At 37.4% G+C, this 17,219-nt stretch overlaps 1 protein-coding gene and 1 long non-coding RNA gene across 4 annotated transcripts; one reads left to right on the top strand and one right to left on the bottom strand.

The window, feature by feature from the left end:
- Nucleotides 1-1,090: 1,090 nt before the first annotated feature.
- Nucleotides 1,091-2,107, top strand: LOC124308294 (uncharacterized). Its single transcript, XR_006908954.1, has 2 exons — nucleotides 1,091-1,380; nucleotides 1,730-2,107. It is a non-coding gene; the product is annotated as an uncharacterized LOC124308294 (long non-coding RNA).
- On the bottom strand, nucleotides 1,222-16,544 carry LOC124308282 (uncharacterized). Of its 3 annotated transcripts, XM_046770889.1 has the most exons (14): nucleotides 16,204-16,341; nucleotides 15,061-15,211; nucleotides 14,648-14,806; nucleotides 14,109-14,521; nucleotides 13,878-14,026; nucleotides 13,138-13,466; nucleotides 12,525-12,865; nucleotides 11,837-12,042; nucleotides 11,466-11,751; nucleotides 11,209-11,348; nucleotides 10,882-11,031; nucleotides 6,026-8,641; nucleotides 5,873-5,944; nucleotides 1,222-1,356 (listed from the first exon to the last, which is right to left on the bottom strand). In XM_046770889.1, coding segments are annotated over exons 2-14 (4,986 nt in total). In that variant the 5' UTR covers nucleotides 15,184-15,211; nucleotides 16,204-16,341; the 3' UTR covers nucleotides 1,222-1,354. The 3 variants fall into 3 exon arrangements, with proteins under 3 accessions (XP_046626845.1, XP_046626843.1, XP_046626844.1); XM_046770887.1 differs by lacking the exon at nucleotides 1,222-1,356 and having other exon boundaries at nucleotides 2,259-5,944; nucleotides 16,204-16,544; XM_046770888.1 differs by lacking the exons at nucleotides 1,222-1,356; nucleotides 16,204-16,341 and adding an exon at nucleotides 15,974-16,132 and having other exon boundaries at nucleotides 2,259-5,944.
- Nucleotides 16,545-17,219: the final 675 nt, after the last annotated feature.

The raw sequence follows: 17,219 nt of genomic DNA on the forward strand, positions 1-17,219 counted from the left end.
TACAGACTCTGCCATGAGGATTAATCTGATGCTCTCCTTAAATTTATAATCATTAAGTGCTCTTACTGATCAATTGTCTCAAATATAAAACGACAATCTATCTGCATGCTATACATGTAATTTGTCTTGTAATAAACACCCGATTAGCCGGAGAGTATAGTTGGCTCTATTGTTAGTGCAAAACTGCACACTTCTAGTTGGGGAGGTTTAAATTAGTGCTGCATTCTGTACCCCGGGTCTGTTTTCACTATTTTCACAAGTATAGAATGCACAATATGTAGATCTGTATGTTTATGAGCAATGAATCTTATGTATATGGATGCTGATACTGCAAATTTTTTAATTTAATTTTCTCTACCAACAAAAGGAACAGTTTTGCAGTGCTAACAGCGCTCCATTTTATGTATCAAATAAGAGCTGCATTTTAATATGTTTATACGTAGGAGTTTACGCTCCTGCAATGTCATAGTAATATGTATCATACAGTAAATTATTAATATTTATGGTATGCCCTATGACACTTTGTGCCAAGGGTACATAGCGTACAATAGAATTAAATGTATCAGCATTTCATTGACGGCGAGCAGAATGGTTCGCATTAATTTTGCATTTCAAAATTAGTTGAAACATTGGTCAGTAAAGATTAGTTCAATCTATTTTGACATCAACCATGACTAAATACATGTCGGTAAAAAATCTGTAGCGTTGAATTTAGAATAAACTTTGCTAATTTGATTTCGACATATTAGAAATGCCATGGGCTGAATAAAATCTTTTCAGCATCTTCAGGCAACTTCGTATAGAGATTTTTACTCTTTCACACGATCTGATAATGAAATTTGGCATTACGACATGTGGTATATACATAAATGTGCGTACATATTTATATATATGCTTTTATATTCTGATATACCATTAACTCGGACAACTTTAAACTAGGGGTGCAACTTTGGAACAGCATGAAATTTTGCTACTTGTACTTCGGGTTTTGGCTGAAAATTCAAAATCCAAAAATTTCCCACTATCGCATAGTTGCATCCCCAGTTCCAAATTTAACCCCGTGTTCAGTATGAGTCGAAGATTTTGCACGATTGTCGAAACCATCTGACGAATGATCAATGAATGGTTATCTATCGATAGCCCGTTTCTATCTGAGGCAGCGTAACCACTTTGGCAACATGGCTGCGCACCTCAGATAATCTCAAATAGATCCACTACTGTCCCCTGGAAAAACCATCATATTCTCGGCTCCGTAGGAAGGCGTTGGTGAACTTCGTGCATCCAGGGAGGCTCTGCTGGCCGAGCTGAAGCTACTGGAGCTCAAATCTTCGTAACTCGCTACAGATTGGCTACCTCCTGCAACACAGAAGACCTTTATTTGTAGGCACTTTATCACAAAATACAATTATTATTGAAGGAATTGGATGCTAGTAAAGTGATTTGAGAATCAGTGAAATAGCAAAGTTGTTTTCAAAAGTATAGCAGAAAACCGTGGGGTGGTAAAGAATGTAACACATCATATGGAGGATAACGACATTAAGACGAGTAATTGTGGTTCTAACGGTTTATTTCAATTTTTTTTTTTTTTTTAGATTACTCGATCTGCTTCTTTTCTATGTCATTTACCAGTTCAAGAAACTTGTTACATTGGAACCTAGCTTGTGTCAAATGCTCGGGAAGACCATTCAGGGTGTCGGAAGAGCTCAATGACTTCATTGACTTTTTCTAGGTCCTTGGGTGACAGGGAACCTCAACCCGTTCGCTTCTAGCTACAGTAAGTGATTGCAGCCTCAACTAGCAAAGCAGCAAACCGTCACAGAAAGGGTACTGGGATAGGAAATGTATATTGACCATATTGCAATTGACACTAGCGGAGTTCTAACTCTATATTGAAATACATCATTTATTATTCACAGTGAAGAAATAATTTTGAAACTTTATTGCTTTACTGAAAGGAGTGAAACTGAATCTTGCGTTTGTTAGTCCCTTGCTAACTTGTAGATCGAATAAGGTTTTATAGTTATACATCCAAACAATTACATAGTACAGATCCGCATGGGTAGTTACTATCAAATGTATTCGCGTGCTTGGTATGGGATCTTCGTAATATCCAGAAAAATATTTGACTTACACAAATAATCACAAGAATAAATATTACTTTGTAAGTAATGGCATGTAACGTTAGGCCTGTTATATAATAAGATGACCCACAAGCATGGTGATATTGAGACTGGTGCTAGATAATTCAAAAGTCGATAAATAGTTCAATTTTTGTACTACTTTCGTGTATTCCAATTTCCAGTACATATTATTAGTTTCAAAATTTAGTAGGTTTCATGAACCTACTCGTGTGACGTTCATATAAGCTGATAGATTGTATAATATATTTTGCACACTAACTATCCAACTTATATTTTAATTCACTCAATATAAGAACAATTTCTACAATTAAGAACTAATTGTAAGCAAAAGCTATTGGACATGATAGTCTGACCTTTTCACACAAAATTCAACATATTGATGGTCCATGTAATACTTATGTTGTAGCATGCGATATCTTAAACTATATTAGAGCACAATACTCGTATAATATGATAATCGAGTGTATAGTCATACTATAAAATAAACTAGTAAGTCTACAATCTATGTTTACATCTGGGCAAATCCGTATGATGGGCAAAACAAAATCTGTTGCTTTTCCCACTTGAGTCTCAAGAGTGAATGCTTGATTGCCTATCCATGAATGTTGACGATTATTGGAGCATTCAAATAAAATGTTTCCCCATATTCACTGTATATCGAATATTGATTATTAGTTCTCCCATGGTTATAAAATTGCAGAAATAAATATACATACACCTACACGCTGCAGCAATAAATATATAATTAAAAATAAATATAGTATAAGCTAAATAATAATAGATACATGCCTGCATGTTCGGACAGTTTCAAGAGAGCGTCTCCTCCAGCTGCAAATTGCCTACCAATCGTTTATTATTATAATAATTCAGCTACCGTAATAGGTATTACCAGCCAATTATGCAGTCGGCCTGACAATTCTCTAATTCTAGGGCATTTCCAGATTTGTGCAGGAACCACAGTATGACACAAATCAAGATGCTACTATTGTGATTTATTTGAAGTAAGAGTCAAAACGTTACTGGTACTTGTTTTACATTTTCATTAATAATTTGTAAACACCATGGTAAATTGCATATCGAGAGGGAAGATTTAATAAACTGAAAAATACAATCCTCTGTCATGGAACAATTTCGAAATGTTGATATATATACTATAAGCTGCTGTTAGAAATTATAGTGTCCATGATTCAATTACTTTTATTTCTCGTGAATAATTTAACTAAGAAATTCATACGAATATAATAAAAGCAGTAAACATCCTCAAAGATTGGACTGCAGCAAATACCGGTTTGCCATGTTTTTCGTCACAACAAACTTTATCGTGTTCGTAGAACTATTTCTTTAATTATGCCTTTGTTATCCCAAATTATGTCATACTTATACAGTTATTACTAAATTTTTGTTGTTTCATATCTCAGCGCTTTTTTTCTCTTGTATTCATAACAGATATATTACAACTCCTGTCATTTGGTATCTCAAAATATTTTATCGTGTTTGTATGTATATATTGTACATACGTGAAATTATTACCTCTTACGATTTTATCAAACAGATTTTTGAATAATAGTTATACGTAATCTAGATAATGTTGCGAACAACTACTGCTTTCGCCTCGGCCTTTATATCACACGCGGCCAGGAAATCAAACTTTCGGGCTTAGGGTCGTAATGTACTATTAATAATCAGAAGAAAACATAAATACACGGTTGAATTAAACAGCGGCAGACAATAACGAGCTGAAAGCAATAGGGCAACGTATGTTCTACAAATATACGTTGTGTATATTTTTTTTAGTATTTTTTTAATTCTGAACCTAATTCGTTCATTCTCAAAAAATATATTCTGCATTCTTTCAAATGTACTCCACAATTTGCTAACGATATCTGAAGGTTTGAAGATTCGTCAGGAGCCATAAAATTAAAAGTGGGTAAGTTGACTTCCGTTGTTAATGCATATTATCATTCAACTGGCTACCCTAAAATTTCCTATCGATACCGGTCAATAAGTTATAAGCTGATAATCAGATACTAAATCATGACGACGAACAATACAGCAATAAGATCATGCTACGAAGCGAGTATAACACAACAGTTTTCTTACCTAAGTGTAGTTGATGTGTTTCTATTTTTCTAAGTATAATTTTTTTTAGCAATTTTTTCCGTGCTTTAAGGTTGTGTATGTAGTACCTAGTGATAGCTACATTCAAATAAATTGCATAAGCTTTTGTAATTTTTTTTCTATTACTCCTGCATTTTCTATCTATTTTTTATTTTTTTATTTTTTTAAATATTTCTTAATAATTTCTGCTGAACACCTAGCGGTCAATTAACACCAGTTTCTGATTTTCAAATACGACAATTAGTTAGTAGGACAGAATACCATGACAGTAAGAGTGAACAATTGTGAACATAAAGGAACAATTACCTAGATATAGAACAACGGGGTACTGAAAATTATTGCGTTGTCAGGGTAATGCTTCACGCATTGTTGTGGTAAGTACAATCATGAAAAGCCTCGTATTTCCTAGCTGACGTTAATACTTGTCAGTGGTGGCATTGAAAGGAATACAGTGATACACTTTTGGTGTGCATAAGGCTTGCTATAATACTCACTCGCATAAACCCGATGCATTATCATTTACTATGCCTTTTAATAATTCTATGCCGCCCTTATGTATCCTGTGACTACAGTGTCCAAATTTCATCCATTAACCTTGTAGATGGAAGTGCCTGGGTTACTATAAATTAGAGACCTTAATTGCCATTAAATATACCCAACTGGCTTACAATTCTTGAACACAATAAGTTAAGTTTAAAGCTAACTTACAATTCTGTGAAACCCAGTTTACAATGGAACACGTACTTGTCATAGATACAATACACTTTAATAACGATGAGCGAACGCATGAATATTATTTCCAAGTATGGCATCTGTACAGCGTATGTGTCCCATTGTAAACCAGACTTTATTTATTATATGCCTGGCTTATTGGATTATAGTCTGTGTAGTCAGAAGGGTTATATTTTAATCCAATACACCAGGAGTACAATACTATTTGTTACTGTTGACTATGCTGCTATATAGATGATAATCGATCAAGACATTTCAAGTATTTAAATTATAAATAACAATTTGCTAATCAACTCCGGTGACATGCATAAAAAGTAAATATAAGGCAAGGCTGGCCTTTTGCACGTCTACACATTCCTTTACTCATCTGCGTCGTTTCTTTTTCGACCTCCCCTTTTTAGCAGTTGTACAACCATTTCCAGGACCCTTGTCAATATTTTCCTTTGACGAGTTTTCTTCCTCTGTATCCATCATATTACTATTTACGTTCGTATCATCGGACAAATTTAAAGAGTCGACAGCTGCAGGTTCTGGATCAATATCATTTTCTTTTGAAGGTGATACTTCTGCTTCAGGTGAAGGTTCTTTCGAGGAACGACCTGATGAAGATGAGTGTTCCCCAGCTTGTACCAATGTTGCTACAGACTCACTTTTGCTAATTATATACGACTTGTCTTCACTGTCGAACAACAATGACAATTCCGAATCTTCTGCGAGATTTTGGTCACAATCTAAAGATTGCGCTGGGTAGTCGCACTTCAGGGTATCTTTTTCGCGAGTAGATAAAAACGGAACAGAGTCAGAGAATTCTAACTCCATAGATTCATTGACTTTTTCTCTGACTTGGTCTTTAATATCTCTGTGAACTCTAGTATCCTTACACTTTTGCAAGCGATCATCTTGTACAGCTGTATATCTCCTGCATCCATCTAAAATCTCGTTGACTTCATTTCCTGAAATTGGTTTAAAATAAGTACTGGGAAATTGAGAAAATTCATTAGATGCACAATTAGATCTCAACTGTTTGTATTTACCAGGAGTCAAGATTGGTTTCGGACATTCTTCAGTTTCATTATCCTCATCAAATGTCTTATTAACGTTCTTGAGCCTATCTCCTGGGAATGTGGGTTGATTAATCGAAATTGGTTCCATTCGCTGGAGCATCTTCGATTCAAGATCAATTTCTTTTTCTGCATCTCCAGATCTCTCACAAATTCCAGAGCTTAATTTATCTCTACTTTTTTTCACAACAGAGCTCCATGAGCTTGCAGGGTTCCGTTCTTCGCTTTGTGCTGCACTAGAAATCTCAGGCGGCTCGTGTTGTTGTATTTCTGTCTCGAGCAATTTTAGTTTAGACAAACTCAGAGGACTAGGATTAAGTGCACCGTCTCCGCTTGTATCGCAATGAGTGATCTTCTTTAATTTCCGTGATTTTTTTGGTCGACCCAGCAAGATTTCAGGTCTAAATTCAGAGACTCTACAATCACCGCTACTGACGTGACTTGCATCAATTTCACATCGAGCCTCAGCTCTTCGCAAGGCATCAATATCAATGATTTCAATATTACTCAAAGATGTAGCTTCGTTGGACATCAGTTTTCCATCCCTATGTGCAAAGCGTCGGGAGGGTGCAGGCGCACCTGTTGCTTTATCGACGCACCCATCCATGTCCTCAGTTACAACGTTTCCTGGTGGTTTATTTCTTTTGCTGCTAACATAATCATCAGGGCATTCGTCTAATGCAGTCTCATTTTTTTCCACAGTATTAGAAACAACAACGACCAGAACGTCATCTTTTTTTTTTCGGTTTTTGGTGGTCTTGACCCTTTCCTTCCCCTTATTTACATCTGGATTGGATTCAACTACTTCTTCCGCATCCAAAACTTTTGCAAGTACCTTTGGGTAGATCCGATCAGCTTCATTCCTGAGGAAAACTTGCTGCCCCGCACACTCGTCTTCAATTGTGATTTCAGATCGTTTGTGTACATCAGTCTCCAGTGTAACATAATTTCCTTCTGAACACGTACCATCCTCACAGACCCTGGGAGAAGTTGCAGATTGATGTGCAATAGCTTTTCGGGATTTCCCAAGTTTAATGCACTCAGCGTCAGATCCAGTTCCTGTTGTATCAAATTGATGCTTTTGTTGAACTCGTCTTGAATAATCTTCTGATATTTCTGAAGAATGTATGTGTTCCATATCATCGTCAGAAGATGTAGCTTTGCTTGAATTTCTCTCTCGCTTCGTTAGTAAATCGTTACATTTTGTCGTTGGGCTTTTACCAGGATTATTCGCCGTTTCAAAGTCTTGTATTTTACTTGGCATGATTTGGAATGCCAGATCTAGTGTTACTTCGGACGTGTCAATGTGCTCCAAATCTTCGTCTGAATGATTTGAAGATACACCGTCTTTGTATTCGTTTTTCTCTAAAATCGAATATTCACTAACGTCATTGATATGCAATACCTGATCAGAAAATGATTTTTCCACAGTATGATTCTGTCTTGATGTACCGCTGTCTGATTGACAAAGTTTATCATTTGCACAGGAGCCAAATTCATTTACAGAAGTTGAATCTGTAGCTGGTAATGTTATCGCATGTATTTCTGAATCCTTGATAGTTTCAAATGACGACTCGAATCGGTCAACATCTTTGTGCTTATTCCTATTTTTTTTCTTGCTAAATTTCTCTTTAATTGGTAGTGATTTCTGAATACCTTTGGCCGTAGAGACATTGACTTTGTTTGTCTCGTCTTGTTGGTTGGATTGTAACGCTAAACATGACTTGTTCTCACTCTCATTTCTTTGTTTTGATTTTTTATCTTTATACTCTTTCTGGTCCTTGATTGAGGTCAAATCAAAAGATGAAGTTCCCGTGTGTAGACTAAAATTCTTTAGTTCTTTTGTATTGATTTGTCCTTCACCTGAATTTTTTGATGTAACACACTTAGTTTGTTCACGCACTGTGTTATCTAAGATAGGATTATTACTGTATTTGCTTGTACAGAGGGGATTTTGAACATGATCGCTTTCTTCGGAGGTTTCTTCATTATTACGAGTTCTTTCAGTTACTGTTTCCTTGTTGTCCGTGAAAACGACTGTATCTTCATCGTAGTTAACAACATATTTTGCCCTAGCAATTTGAGTCTCTTGCAGTTTCCATCGGGCGGATGTTGATCTTTGATTCCAAGGGTTTTCCTTAGCTTGAGTCATTGGGCTTGCTGGTATTTGACCAGCCTCAGCACATAAATTTAGAGTCATTTGAACGTCACTGAAAGTTCCGGCTTCGTCAAAGTTGACTGTATCTTTCGATCTTAGCTTCATTGCTTCTGCATACAGTGCTTTTTGTTCGACAACTTCTTTTATATCCTGACTGGCAAGTGAGTCAAGAGCTGAATCACTAGTTGTACGCATTTCAGCACAAATTTCTGTTAAATTTTTAACAGGTTGTGATTCCTGCTTAAAATCATCAAGTGATGCAGGACCCTCTTGTGCGCAAAGACTTCGGAGCGGCTCCAGGTTGTTGTCCATTTCATAATTATCACTGGAAACAATATCTTCCTCGTCGGCAGAGATAGTTATAACGGTGCCCAGAGGGTTGACAACTTTAGTGACGGGCTGTCCCATCCTTTCAACTACCACTCGCCTCCCTAGTAACAGAAAAAGCCATTGGCAGGTATCAATCGCAGCGATCTACCAAGTAAACTAATTGTTGCACGGAGTATAGAAAAGGAGGAAGTAAAATCAGACGAATTACCCATGAGTAATTAAACGAGTTTAAAACGAAGGATCAAAAGTCGACAGATTGGGGTTGAAAGGGGTGAATTTTTTCAGAGACTCATATGACTGCATGCATACTAAAAAAGCTTTCAACAAATGATAATTTCCTTTACTGGTCTGCGCAGGTAGCTGCATATCGTCTGAACATACGTACGAGTACTAATGGTATACCTGGATCAACAACAAATGCTGACAGTCTCTTAATAGGAGAACGGTAAACGTTACAAGAGTCAGAATCAGGTTACTCGAGTATACCGTATGCAAGTGCACTCTGGAGGAAATTAATATTTAAATAATTTCTACGATCTATAATAATGTCAAATATAATTCTACATTGAGACTTTGGCCTTGCATACGAGATTTGTAATAAAACGAGTGTGCAATAGCAAGAGATTCGTATAGTTTAGGTTGCGGACAAGGATTAAAAAGTTAATGCAAATAAAAAAAGTATACATATGTTTCATAAACATATCATAGACCTTGCACTTTGGGTTAAGACTAACTTTTATGATTGGTTGTAAGTTTACAGCCAATTGTGAATTTCTTTATCTAGCTTGCAAAAACTGTTAAAGCGAAGGAGGGTCGACGTAATTTAAAAGTCATTGTTATCCGAGACATAGTCATAAGCATTCCCGTCTTAATTTCAAAGAGAGTGTTATTTAATATTGTGGATGGTGTAAACGCATCTTTTGATGAACGAATGCAGTACACATAGCTAAAAATTTATCTGTGCAGGGTATCGGTTTTTTCTGCGACAAGCAAAGACATCAGGACGGGTGTAGGTAATTTGTACAATGTGTGTTAGCGATGGGCTTAAATTCATAAAGTATACCCGACGGGTGTAACTGAGATACCTGCCACTGGCCAGTTCTGTATATTATTTAGAACTTAAAATACTAATAATAATTATGTGCCACATGCAGCGTTTGAGGTCTACAAGTATGTATAGTTGTCCGTACACAATAACCGGGTGACAAACGATCGCCAAGCTATTAGTTGTGTATACACGCAAACCAATTATTTGCCAATTGGTGATTAGCGGATGACAAAAGTACACATATTCCTGAAATAAGATTGGTTACTATTAACTATTGCTCTGAACTTGGTGGCGGTTGAGACTGCCTTATGAAACAGAGAAGTTTTCAAAAATATTTTTTCCATATTTTCACCCGAGTGCATTTGCTCAGTGCCACTGAAAATGGTCGCCCCCACAAGCTCATTTATTTAACATTCATCTGGTCAAAGACAAGGGTTGAAAGTTATAAACATTGCCATTATCTAACATGGACTCAGATATTGTTATAGATATGGGCAACAATGTAGTCTAGTAGCAGCATTTGCTTGAAAATGTATCTGGAGCACTCAGTGAGGACAACTGAACCTATCGACAGAGAGGGACAGCAATATCTCCTTCTCTCTCACTCTGGCAGCACATTAGGAACTTGGGCATAACAGGATTGGTAATGTTTGTATTGTCTGTATTCCTGCTACTCGCAAGTCAGACAGAGATAATACGATGTTAGAAGAAAACCTAACTATTTCATAGTACTTTAAAGTAGTTCTATCTTCGTTGAGCATTGGCTTCAGTTGTTTCTACTGAATGCTTCATCTACGTTTATAAGTGTATGGGTAACAGTGACACAAATTAGTGAACGGTATAAAAAACGCTAATTATCAGCTATATCAACGTAAATTGTGAAAATGTGCAGATAACGTGTACAGTGCTGCCTTCATACTTCAGATTTTTAGAATTCAGACTTCCAAGAAGTAGCTGCGATTTATTGAATACTAAATATTTCAAATGAGCCCACTTCTCCAACATAGAAGGTGAACTGCGAAAATCGAATACTAAATGTCTGTCTCTATTGAGATAGTACGTATACAATCATGTGAGGAGTTATACTTTCCCCCCATGGACGAAAAGATAAGATAAGCAAGACTGTACAAATGTCCAAAATGGTATAAGTGAAACTTTTTCCAGATAATATCTAAAGACAATGTTACATGAATTAATCTGACAAATGTTTTCACCTCTCATAAATAAACATACGTCTCAAGTGTTCGGGGAGAGTTTTGTGCTCTTGTAAACCTACGTTAGGACAAAGCTTACCTGGAACACGGTGCGGCGTGGTGGCTGTTTCCAACATAGCTTCTGCTAAATCTTCTCGGAGTTGATTCTCTCCACCGCCAACGCTTACAGTATCATTTTCCAGTGAGTCTTCATAGGTTTCCAGGAACCTAGGTGACTGCTCGTAGCTGCCTGTAAACATGTATTTTTAACCATGCAATATTCAAATGCCAGACCTTAAGTTTTCACTAGATCAATTAAGATGAAAAATAATCTCACCCCATTGTTCTACATTTTACAAGTGAAATAAAAACCTCACAAGGTTCTATAAGTAAAAATAAGTTGAAGTGGAAAGAGTATTTGACTCACTTCCTGATCCGTCAATAACAACGGGAACCAATGGTCTTGTGGTAGTGTGCGGCATGTTAACAGGATTAGACCGTGCAGGTCGCGATCCTGCTGTAACACCAACTTCCACAGCTTCTGCTTCGACTAGGTTCACTGCAACCCTAAATAAGTAGATGAGTTAATTTTTAATTGTCTCAGCAATAAGGTTCAACAAGCTGCTATATTATTTCTATAATAGTGCTACATAGATTGCTAATTCGAAACATTACTAAACTTACCCACTGGGTGCATTGTACGTCTTAAAAATGAATTGCGGCCCCATCCATAATCTTCTGTGCGGTCCAGCGTGAGTTACGATCTCAACTTGACTCAGCCACTGATCTTCTATCGACTCTGTAGCAGGCTTACATTTTGGGGTTACAGGTATGCTGAGCAGTAGACTTGATCCCGGGAGCGGTGGTAATATTTCGAGTGAACTTGTGGATCTGAGTAACGGCCACTGCCCTTTGGCCTCGACATCTAACTCTATCGTAGTGTCGTCACAGACTTTTTCTTTTGGAATTCCTGCCAATCAAATTTTTTTTCATTTCATCAGATTACATATAATCTATGAAACATTCACAGCACAAATTTTAAAAATTTTCTGTACCTGCCGCTGGTTTCGGTTCTAGGTCGTATTGTATCATGTTGCCGTGACACGCCATTATGAACAACGAGTCAACGGAACGTTTGATCACTTTGTTTCCGGCATCTCTTTGGGCATAGAGCCATGCTCTTTGCGGTGCAAAACAACAACAGATTTTCAATGGTAAACTCCCACTGTCTTCAGATTGAAGGCGTTGTCTTTGCTGAGGTCTATTTGAAACATTAAAAGTAACAATGCTAATATTTATTTATACGTGGCTAGGCTAGGTTACTCTCTGTGACGTGGTAGTTTATGTTCAATATTTTAAGATCGCTGCAGACACACAATGATGGTTACTAACCCATCCCTGCCTCACCCCGCATAAAGTAATCGCTCATGGAGACATACCCAAAAGGGTACAGGGGGTTAAATTGTTATTATTATTGATATCATTATTATTATTGTTATTATTATTGATATCATTATTATTATTGTTATTAATCCTATAAAGTAATAGCATTTTCATATAACGAATAATAATTACATAATGATAACAATATTAATAACAACAACAAAAGTAACCACAATAATAACGACGAATTACTTTACTTCGCAATAATAACTATATAACATCAGGACGATAAATGATATTTGCATCCATTTGTACAATGAATACAGTCATTAGCAATAACGTCTGTAACAATATTCTTACCTGGGTAGAGGTTGGTTATTGACGTGATTCAACGTAGACGGTTGGCGTATCTGAGCAAGAGGATGAAGAATAGTTGGATGAGGGTACGGTGGTAGCCGAGGATTGGAATAAGGATAAACTGACACTGGAATCTCAGCGTGAGCTACCGGAGAATGAGATCTTGTGCCGTCGGCAGTCAATCCAGCACTTCTGTGAAATCTTGAGAGTCTGTTAACAACATGTGGAGTTGAATGGGTTCTAACACCGACAGGACCGCCATATGGTGCAACAGGGAAAACATGGGTTGTGCCACGAACAGTCGATACAGCTGCCCATCTTGCATCACTTGAAAACGTCATGTCCTATGATAAGAATACAACGAATTGAATGAATAACTTATTAAACAAATCTTCCGTTACTATATAAAAGTATGTAACAAGATTACGAGCGACACCCTTAACTGTACTGACATTACTTTCTAGGCATTTGAAATATTTTATAGATGTTCGAAAATGTTCGGACATTTGATCAAACAAAAAACAAAAGCAGCAGAAAATGACCGATTGAATTGACTTTTCCTTTCAGCGTCGTGATGTAAAATGAGTTGGTACACCGATTTGTAATAGTAACATACCTGTACTTTGGCAGTAGTATCACCTCTATGCAATACATAGAGATGATGAACAGCAGCCAATGTAGGTCCACCAGGATGCGGCTGTATCCGGAATATGTGGAAATCATGACCTCGACGATCAGCAGTCATGAGTAAAGCTCCCGTTAAATCAAACGTCATGGCTACTATCGCATCGCTATGAGCTGTGAAATGTGCTAGAACTGTTTCAACTGTTCCGTCATCCAACTCTTTATCTTCTTTGGCAGCTTGAAGATCAAGTATGGTCACAACACCTGGCTGGGTTGTATCAAAGCCAACGCTATTGGGAGTTGACGGAGGCACCGAGTTTCCTAAGTAGAGGTAGCAGGAAGTTAACGTATAATAGATATTTTGTATAATTCGGTCCTAAGTTGATCAAAAATTGATTAAACGTCAGCTTCGAAAAACTACTAACACTATACAGCCTGTTTCTGTTTCTCATATATGTTTTTCAAATCAATAAATATCTGTGATTTCTGTGCCGAAAATTTGAAGCACTCAATAGGCCCATTGGTTTTTTTTGCTTTCCATTTAACGCTGACACGCTACTATAGTACCGTGAGCTCTAACAGAAGCATTTTATCAAATGTATCTGATGTGTACGCAAGTTTTGTTGAGAAATTTCCTAAACAATTATGATATACCATTTAACGGTGGTCAAAAAGGTAATAGATATATACAAACAACTTTCCAACGTCTAAATATCAATCCTGATTACTTGCCTGTCAGGGTGGATGCTACAGTCTCGCCCAAACCCCTAAGTCCTTTTCCAAGCGATTTGGCAGCATGCAAGACAGTAGCCGTATAACTTTGTGTACCTTCTCCTTCGCTCCCTCCACTGCTCCGTCTTGCCGGTATTAATTTTTTTTCGCTGCAATTGTTATAGATACAATAATGTGTCGCAGTAGTAATAGTAATAGTATTTGAGATTAACACCATTCAACTTGACTTACCTGTACGCCAACCACCTTGTTCCAAGAGCTACAGGATTAGAATTAGGCCCAGGACTCAAATAACAAGTTGTAACTGTTAAAATATCTTCTAAATTTTTGGCATCAAAGACAGCAATTTTTTCTGAGAAAGTAACAATAACAGTTCTCCTATTGGCAAGCACGTCGTTGACAGGGTTTTTAAACTTGATGCTCTTCACTTGTTCTCCAGTTTTGAGAGAAATAAATCCGATATTGCAAAATTGCGGTCCTGGGCCAGCTGAATCACAGATGGAAACCAATGGTCTCTTAGAATAGAAAAGATCACTCTGCTCATTGCTTCCCTTGGGATTTGGGAGAAATCTTAAAGTGCGAACAACTCCTTGGCGCCAGGAAAGAACCTCTGTAGCTTCTCCAGATGCAGTTATCAACCATACCTGGAGTTTTAATATTCATTTCATGTAATAACTAAAGTCTAGGTCAAAAATTGATAAACATGCAGTAAACTTCGAACAGTATCATTGCCATGTACACAGAACTTGTTTTACGAGTAAATTTTTCACCTGTACACCAGTCCCATACCCAAGGACCAACAACAGTGGAGGTGTACTTGAACCTTCGTTATAGTCTGGATAAAGAATGGGGTCATTGACGTCAGCGTACTCAAACCTAGCCCATGTTATTGATTCCTTGTTGTCGACGGTTGGTGTCCCAGTATAGGCCTGAAAGGGAGAGCATCAAGTAATGTAACATCAATCCGGTTATACATTGAATTTTGGAACTTTCCATGCTTTATATGGCTCGGAGGGAATTTCTGTGTTATTAATACACATAAATGCAGAATGTGTGGAGGTGAAGTTTCACAAGCTACCCAACGTGCTGTAAGATGGACTGACTTTCTCGTGCGAGTTGTCAATATGTAGGATATTAATCTTGTAAATTGAAGTAATAAATATACAAAATAAAATAAACCAACTTGAGGGACGATATCATTTATAATGCCAGCCACACTTTCAATAATCGACCGGTCGCTGACAGGCTGCGGTGATACCACTTGCGCTCCTTTGTGTATCCCTCGTCTCGGTGACTCAGCTGACATTTTGCCTTGTTGAAGTTACACCTTGATTCTGAAAGATAGGGTGATAATCCAATTTATTTGCAAGGGACAAACAGAAGATGGACATAAGTCTACTAACGAGCGTAATCTGTAGTTGGCTATCTATTTTGTCTAGGACTCGTAATGCTATTCAGTTCTACTTGAATTTTAATCTTCGTCACTTTATGTCGGGAAAGAAAAATAGAGCAATATTGCAAAAATATGATATTTAATTTTGAAAAATAGGATTCTGTAACAAAAAAAGTAAAATTCCTCAAATATTAAATACCATCAATTATAATTTTTGAAGATGCAATGTTATCGAAGAGTCGAACAAAGTTCAAACAGTTAAAGCCATATTGATAAGTGGCATCAATCAATTATCTTCTTAGTCAATCTTTTAGGGTTTGAAGTTAAATAATATAGAAGTGACAGAGGATTTTATAAAAACAAGTTACAATCAGAATGTCTGATGTTATTCGAAAAACGGAATGCAAGTACAGTTCCGAGTATTAAGAATAAGTTGGGCCCTGACTTTATGGCAGGCGAACATCTATTTTACCACTTAATCATTGCGCAATTTGAGCACAGCTGCTGAACCAGCACTAGTACTCCAAGGTAGTAGCTCAATTTTAACATTTTATGTAATTTTCTTTGTCTTCCGAAAATGTATCGTCAACGGGAGAAAGAAGAGAGAAAGGGTGAAAAAAGAAAAACAATGCAAATTCAAATGCTAGTATAGTTGCTGGAGTACAACAAAATTAATGGAATAATTTTAAGTTTGTTTTCATACATTTAACGCGATTGCAGTAGTCACACATTATGCGTAGGTGTAATATAACTCGGTAGAAGGTTGTTACGTGCAAGAGCGAAAAATAGATTCCTGTCACCACAACAAAGGCGATATTTTTGAAGCTGAGCTTTCTCAGCTGTTTCCCGATAAAGTGTTTATTTATGCCAAAATTAAATCCGATCACAGACGATCTGTACCGCGGTAGCAAAACTCGTTACAGTTTTACTTACATTAAAGTAAAATCTCCCACTCATCGTGCGGAGCGCAGCATCGTTCGTTCGTCCGTCCTTCCCAGTCCGTTCCGTCCAGGGTCTACTGCGTCATTTTGCAACTACTGACAGCTCTCTAGCTCGCAGCATCGATGTCACTACCACGTTCGACGACGAACCAAGCTGAACTTAATCCGATATTTTTTTAGTCTCTTATCGATATAATCACGTAGGGAAAAGGCAAGATCTGATCAAGTTCACGTTCACACTTACGTTCACTACTCGAAATAATCACCAATCTCACCAAACAAAGCCAAATCACCCATTCGAACGTTTCAGGCGAGGCTCACCTATCAATTCTACTCGCCCAACGAAAACAATAATCAGCTGATTCGGCCATAGACCATTCAGTCCACTGATCGCATTTCGATCGTGTATTACCACAGACAGGCAATGTTGTTCTGCCCTTCTCTATTTTACCTGTTAGAAAGAGACCGCAGATTTACCGTTATCGTCGAAACATGGGTTATTTTTAATAATGGTTGTCAGGTCTGGGGATAATTTTACTATCGTGCACTTACCGACGTCTTACGGGATCCGAATATAAAGTTCAGTCAGCATAGCAGAGTACTGCAATTTCCTCCTCCGCCCTTCAGAACCCCGTAATATATGTTCTAAGGGCATCCCTAACAGATACGCTAAAATCCATAAGGCTAGGTTAATTCGTACATCTTCATCTTCAGTCCAGTCCGAACCATGGGTCTTTGACCCATAACAAGAATTTGAAGACTGTTACCCCTGGGTAAATTTTTGTGACCAGTACTCAGCGGGCTAGTGGACCTGAGGCCATAAGGAGCCGTGTTAGCGATCCGGTAACTTTCTTACCGGGATAAGCGTTTTTAACAGTCTTCAGTGAACGCCTTATTCACCAAGTAGTCACGATCTATAGTGTAGCCCATGCTTTCACCGCCTCGGTTTTCAAAGTGTTTCAGACTGGACTTCGAAATATTTGTTAAAAATTTTAAATGGCTTCTCAG

The sequence above is a fragment of the Neodiprion virginianus genome, chromosome 6, assembly GCF_021901495.1.
Source record: "Neodiprion virginianus isolate iyNeoVirg1 chromosome 6, iyNeoVirg1.1, whole genome shotgun sequence".
Classification (NCBI taxonomy): domain Eukaryota; kingdom Metazoa; phylum Arthropoda; class Insecta; order Hymenoptera; family Diprionidae; genus Neodiprion; species Neodiprion virginianus.